Genomic DNA, 6,912 nt, shown 5'->3' on the forward strand with positions numbered 1-6,912 from the left:
TTTGTTAATTTATTTAAATTTGTGTACTACCCAGGCACAAAGTATACATTTGTGTACTGCCTAAACACAAGCTTTCCAGTGGTTTACAACAGTAAAATCCATAAAAACAGAAATTAAAGGGTCCTTCAGTGCTAAGAAAATTCACTATGCTATTAAACATGTAAGGAGAACTTAAATAAGTCACAAACAAACAAACAAACAAACAAACGGCAGTCTCACTTCACCATGAACACCTAAATGCCTATCAAGAGAGAAGACATGAACAAGGTGGAGTCAAAACATCTAAACAGGTAAGCTTTTCAACAGTATTGGAGGACTGCCAAGCTGTCTTCTGAGGTAGGGATTTAGCTGGAGAAAATCGTGCAGCCCTGTGTCCCACAGGGGTCTCAAAGGAACATTCGTCTCCTCTCATTGGCAATGTTTGGATATTTTGGAAATGTAGATGTGGAAACCAAGAATTGTCAAAGGAGCAAAGGAAGCTATGGTATCTTTAAGAGGAAAAGTTGGTGGGTAGCAGAATGACCACCACTATAATGCATCTCGTTGCTCCTGGGTCCAGTGGTCAGGAACGGAACGGGTTACTTCTCACTTCAATATGCTTGATTGAGTCTGCTTAGCTGAGAAGCTCCGCCCCTCCGCCCAGCTTCCCAGCTTTCTGACTCAATCCGATTGAGAAGGACACGTTTGAGCTGAGCTCCTGACTATTAATTGTTGCAGGATTGCATTCACCGCTTCTCAGAGCTGTTGGTGAGTTTTTCCCAGCGAGGAGGGCTTTGCACCCTAATCCGCTGAGGGATTAGCCAGCTCAGAAGGGACTGCAGGTTCCCTTTTGGTTGAGCCTGGCCCCTCGCATCAGCGCGAAGGGGTAACACCCGAGACCGCTGGCAGCGCTAAATCGCGGGGAAACCCGGCTGGGATTCCCGAAGGAGTCCTGGTGCCTTCCCCCTCCAATTCAGAGCCGCCTGTCCTTCCGCAGGAGGAATTTCGTCGCTGGGGTGTGCGACGGCTTCCACGTGGAGCTAGCGGCGCGGGAGGCTTCCCTTTAGCCGCGGTTTCGGCGAGCGGCGTTTCTCCACGTGGGAAGGCTTCGAGGACGGCTCCGGACTCCCTGGGTGGGCCAGTTTCACTGGTCTTCTCCCGTTTGGCAGCCTTTCGCTTTTCTGAAGGTATGGAGAGGGGGGATGTTGGTTGGCCCCCCCCCCTATGGCCCTTCATTCCCGGCGGCCATTTTGAAGCCTCCGCATGGCCGTTAGAGGCCCTGGCTTGTCTGGTAGCCAGTACCGTTTCGGGCCCTCCCGGCGCCATTTTAAAACGACCACATGGCCTTTAGAGGCCCTTTTTTCCTACCAGCAGCTATTACGGAAACCATCCAAATTTGGCAGTTAGTAAACTGAATGGTTATTCTATGGGCCCTGATCTTCAACATTAATTAATGGCTGCATATTTATCCCTAGCTCCAGATGGCTTCTAAAAGATCCTCCAGGCCCACTAAGCAACGCCTTCAAGGCGAGGATCAGCAAGGACAAACAGCTGTTCCTGCAAAGAGAAGCAGGAAGACTCGCCATACTGCTGGAGCCACTAAATCTGCACAGTCTTCTGCAGCCTTGGCTAAAGAGGAGCTCAAACTCCACAAAGCCATAGAGAAAGCCATCCAGAAGGCCACTAAAGCTGCTTCAGTGCAGGAAAGTGTTCCCCTGAGCCCACCTTCCACAGCTCTTCATAGTACAACTCCTCAACCCAGGGAGGCCTCCCCTTTGCCTCAAGCTTCTGGCCCTGCATTATCTCCCGATGGGTCCCCACCTCCGGCTGAGGCTCAGGCAGGAGTTAATGTCACCTTGTTTGGGGAACAATCGGAACCAGGCCCCAACCCTGCCCCTTCTTTAATCAGGCCTTCAGGTAATCAGCCTGGGGCTCCCTCTGATCCGGCCTCTGGGGCTCCAGAGACCCTCATCACTCCCGTTCTAGCTTCCTACATTCGGGAGGCTATTCGAGAAGGGGTTAGACAGGAATTACACCAAGGAACTTCCTCCTGGGTATCTGACCAGGAAGGCTCTCTGTTAGATGTTGAGGGCTCCATTATTTCTTCTAATCGTATGGCCACACACGGTGAGGAACTCCGGGATGCAGTTCAGACCAGGGCCCCCTCTTCCGGCCCTTCAGAGCAGGGTTCCCTCACGGGGGCGGACCTTCTGGATCAGGAGATGTCTGAGGATGAAGATCTTGCACCGGATCAGCCGGCATTTGTGGGCCTATTTAAACCCCAATTATTCAGGTCCCTCCTTCACAAGGCCAAACTGACTACTGGGTTGGGGGTTTCCCGGCCTTCAGAGACTTCCCCTACGGAAGGTCCCTCCACATCAGTCCCTCTTTTTGAGGAACCAATAATAGAATCAGAGGAGATTCCAGGTCCCAAGATTTTTAGAGATGTTTTACAACGCCAGTGGTCCTCTCCTGCTTCGGGACCTAGCCCAAATTCCTTAGACAAGCGCATATATAATTTGGCACCTGAACTAACATCTCTCTTGCAGGTCCCTTCGGTTGACCAACCAGTAGCGGAGTTGTCCGCCACTTCCAACTTAGCTGGTCCCCCAGAAGATAATCTACGCCCTGAGGACAGACGTTTGGAACATTCCCTAGTCCGCTCCCATCAAGCCACGGCCTGGTCAATAAGATCGACCATGGCCGCCTCCTTTTTTAATCGGGCTTCCATTCTTTGGTTAAGACAACTGCAGGCTAGACTCCCTATCTCAGACGTCCGGGCTCAACAGGACATTAGTAAGGTCATTGTGGCTCTAGAATATTCAGCTGATGCCACATTGAATGCATCACGATTCGCAGCCAAGGCCATTGGCTCGACCGTGGCTTCCCGTCGCCTGCTTTGGCTACGCCAATGGCAAGCTGACTCCAAGTCCAAATGGCGTCTAGCTTCATCCGCCTTTGAGGGACCTAAGCTTTTTGGAGCGGCTCTGGAACCACTCCTGGTGGAATCCAAGGATAAACGCCGCATCCTACCTTCCATGTCCCGTCGGTCTGAGATTCGTTCTCAGTCGTCCTTTCGGCCCTTTCGTAACCAGGAGGGAGGATTCACGGGTGCCCGTAGACAAAGGTCCTTTCCTCCCCGCCAGTCTCGGTTTCCAGACCGTCAGTTCCCTTCCTCCTCCCGAGGCCAGGCTAGGCGCCCCTTCAGGGGGGGACGGGGGCGGGGTTTCCGCAGGTCACGCTGACGGTCTGGGTGGGCTTCCCATTGGAGGTCGTCTGGCAGCCTTTGCCGACCAGTGGGAGGCTACCTCTTCGGACGAATGGGTCAGAGAGACTATCAGGTTTGGTCTCTCTCTAGAGTTTCTCTCCACCCCCCCAGATCGATTTCTGCCATGCCCTCTCTCCCGGGTCAGGGCTTCCCGCCTTCTCGTAATGTCCGCTATTCGGCACCTTCTCGAAATTCGAGCCATAGAACCTGTTCCCCCGGAGCAGCGCGGACTAGGCTTCTATTCACGCCTCTTTGTCATCCAGAAATCATCAGGGGGCTGGAGAGCGATTCTCGACTTGAAGTCTCTGAACCGCCGTATCTCTTATCGGCGGTTCAAGATGCAATCCCTTCAATCCATCCTGGAGGGGATCAGGTTGGGGGACTTCCTTACCTCCATAGACCTGACGGAAGCTTATCTGCATGTCCTCATCCACCCGGCTCATCGCCGTTTCCTCAGATTCTCCTTTCAGAACGATCATTACCAATACAGGGCACTCCCGTTCGGCCTTTCCTCGGCCCCTCGGGTGTTCACAAAGTTGATGTCCGCTCTTGCAGCTCACCTCAGGTCCATTCCGGTGAGAATCCAATTCTACCTAGACGATCTCCTCATACAATCGGCCTCAGAGCAGCTAGCACAGCAGGACCTTTCCACCACACTCCGGGTCCTCAGGACCCACGGGTTTTCGATCAACTTGTCCAAGAGTCACATGGTACCCTCCACTCGCATCCGTCACCTGGGAGCCATCATAGACACGAGGGAATGCAAGGTGTACCTCTCCCAAGATCGTCTAGACAGCATACGATCCTTAGTCAGGTCAGTGTTGAAGGGGAAGGCTCCCTCTCTGGCGACGTTGTCCCAGCTATTAGGGAAGATGGTTTCATGCATCGGGATAGTTCCCTGGGCCCGACTCCACTGCAGGCATCTGCAGTGGTTCCTTCTCCCTTACCAGAAACGGCTTTTGGGGACATCCCAACGGAAGGTCCATCTTCCCCCGGCAGTCCACAATTCCCTCAAATGGTGGAGCTCCAATGCCCTCCTCAAGGGGAGGGAGTTCAGGGTGTCCCACACTATGATCCTGACCACGGACGCCAGTCTTCACGGCTGGGGGGCACATCTGTCGTCCTCCATAGCTCAGGGTCGTTGGTCCCGGACCGACCTGGAGCACAACATAAATTGGTTGGAGCTCCGGGCCATCCACCTAGCCCTCCGCGTGTTTGTCACCAAGGTCCAGGACAGACATGTGCTGGTGAGAACAGACAACGTGGCTGCCAAAGCCCATGTAAACCGTCTGGGGGGGACTCGATCTCAGCCCCTCATGGAAGAGGCCGAGAGATTGGGGGCCTGGGCGGAAGGTCATCTGAAGTCCTTGAGGGCCGAGCACATCTCGGGGGTAGCGAATTCTCAGGCAGACTGGCTCAGCCGAGCCACGGTGGATCCGGGGGAATGGACTCTGGACCCAGAGTTGTTCACAGAGATAACGTCTCGGTTCGGGATTCCTGTCGTGGACCTCTTCGCCACTCGGGAGAACAGCCAGACACAGAGGTTCTTCTCCCGGTTCCCGGATCCAACAGCGGACGGCGTGGATGCCCTACACAGCAACTGGCCTCCCGGCCTCCTGTACGCCTTTCCCCCTCTCCCTCTCATAGCCAGGGTCATTCGCAAGATGCTTCTGGAGAGGGCAGAGCTGATTCTGATCGCACCCCACTGGCCTCGGCGGCCTTGGTTCGCGGACCTGCGAGCTCTCTCCGTCCGTCGTCCTTGGCGTCTACCTCCGGACAGGCTTGTACTACGTCAAGGATCGCTACATCATCCAGACGTCGAATGGTTACAACTAGCCGCTTGGCGGTTGAGCGGCGACTGCTGAGAGACCGGAAACTTCCCACCAGTGTCATCATGACCATCCAGGCAGCTCGTCGTCCCTCGACGACTCGTATTTACGATTCGACCTGGCGGTCCTTTTCCTTCTGGTGCCAGAGGAACTCCATTGTCTCTACGGCCGCCTCCACGGAGGATGTACTGGTGTACCTTCAAGATCGGTTGGAGGCAGGTCTCGCTCCTAACACACTCCGCAGGCAAGTAGCCGCCCTTTCTTCTATCCTTTGCTGTGGGTCCAGGGGGTCCCTTGCCAGTCGCCCTCTCATTCGGCAATTTCTCAAAGGAGCTTCTAACATTCGCCCTCCCACCGTCCATAGGTACCCTACATGGAACCTTCCCAAGGTTCTAGATGCCCTCACGAGGGCTCCCTTTGAACCCCTCAGGGAGGTGGGATTGCGTTTTCTTTCCTACAAGGTGGCTTTCCTCCTCGCCATCACTTCGGCCAGGAGGATATCGGAATTAGCAGCTCTTTCCATGCGGGCTGACCTGTGTGTTTTTCATACCGACAGAGTAGTGTTAAGGTTGGATCCCACCTTTCTCCCTAAGATTAACTCTGCCTTCCACCGGGGCCTAGAAATTATTCTCCCTAATTTCTGCCCTAACCCTTCCCATTCCCTAGAACGGGCCTGGCACACTCTCGATGTAAGGCGCGCCCTCCGCATTTACCTTCGGAGGACTTCCCCCTTTAGGCAATCAGAGTCCCTCTTGGTCTCCTTCCAACCTTCCTCCTTGGGTAGGAAGGTCTCCTCGGCCACCCTGGGTCGCTGGATCAGGGCTACCATCGCCAAGGCTTACGAAGCCCAGTCTCTTCCGGTCCCTAGGCACATCACGGCCCATTCCACTCGCAGCGCAGCAACCTCGGTGGCCTGGGCTACTCAGGCTTCCATCGAGGAGATCTGTAGGGCAGCTGCTTGGGCTTCCCCTACTCCTTTCATTAGGCATTATCGTTTAGACCGTTTTGCCTCAGCCGACGCAGCCTTCGGCCGCAGAGTACTGCAGCAGGTTCACGGGGAACGGGCCTCCTCTCCTCGGGTGGGTCCCTCCCTATAAGGCCTATGCTTTGGCATGTCCCGTTCCTGACCACTGGACCCAGGAGCAACGAGATTGGGCGTTGACTTACCTGAACGCTTCATCTGGTTGCTCTGGGTCCAGTGGTCAGCCCCTCCCTGTTCGATTCTCGTCGTTTCGGCCCGTTTCGGCCTTGTTTGTTTGTGTTCTATGCAGCTCTACGTGTCGGTCTGCTTATCGTCTTTCGCCAGAAAGCTGGGAAGCTGGGCGGAGGGGCGGAGCTTCTCAGCTAAGCAGACTCAATCAAGCATATTGAAGTGAGAAGTAACCCGTTCCGTTCCTGACCACTGGACCCAGAGCAACCAGATGAAGCGTTCAGGTAAGTCAACGCCCATTCCCTTTCCCTTCCATTAGTTTATAACTTTAGAAGGAGCTTGTAGGAAGTAAGAAAGTACAATTGTCTTTATTTTAATATAAATCTTTTACATGTTATTATAGCTAAAGTAATCTTTCAGTCTCGTTCTATCTCTACCCTAAAATAGTTAGTCATGTGGGTTGGAAAACAAAGTATCTGCATGATAGATCTACCTAGGCATTGGACTTCTTTTTCATTAGTTAAGTAGTTGTTCCATCTGCCCCTTATACATCTCTCAAGGTTAAAACAAAATTGTGTGGAGCTTCATTGTTAAAACTGCTTAGAAGGAAAAAAAATCTACTCAATGTTCATAGATCAACTTTTAAGATTACCACCAGAAATCTTTTCTGCATTTGCTTACAATTA

At 53.4% G+C, this 6,912-nt stretch overlaps 1 protein-coding gene across 1 annotated transcript; it reads left to right on the forward strand.

Moving 5' to 3' along the window:
- The first annotated feature begins 1,460 nt into the window (after positions 1-1,460).
- LOC132709693 (uncharacterized) lies at positions 1,461-6,494 on the forward strand. Its single transcript, XM_060684141.2, has one exon. The coding sequence runs from the start codon at positions 1,461-1,463 to the stop codon at positions 3,222-3,224; it is 1,764 nt and encodes a 587-aa protein (XP_060540124.2). The 3' UTR covers positions 3,225-6,494.
- Positions 6,495-6,912: the final 418 nt, after the last annotated feature.

The sequence above is a fragment of the Pantherophis guttatus genome, chromosome 3 (genome assembly GCF_059756535.1).
Source record: "Pantherophis guttatus breed Tessera chromosome 3, ASM5975653v1, whole genome shotgun sequence".
Lineage (NCBI taxonomy): Eukaryota > Metazoa > Chordata > Lepidosauria > Squamata > Colubridae > Pantherophis > Pantherophis guttatus.

What these genes read in the sequence shown, in the direction of transcription:
- LOC132709693 (XM_060684141.2), top strand. Translation starts at nt 1,461, where the DNA reads ATGGCTTCTAAAAGATCCTCCAGGCCCACTAAGCAACGCCTTCAAGGC.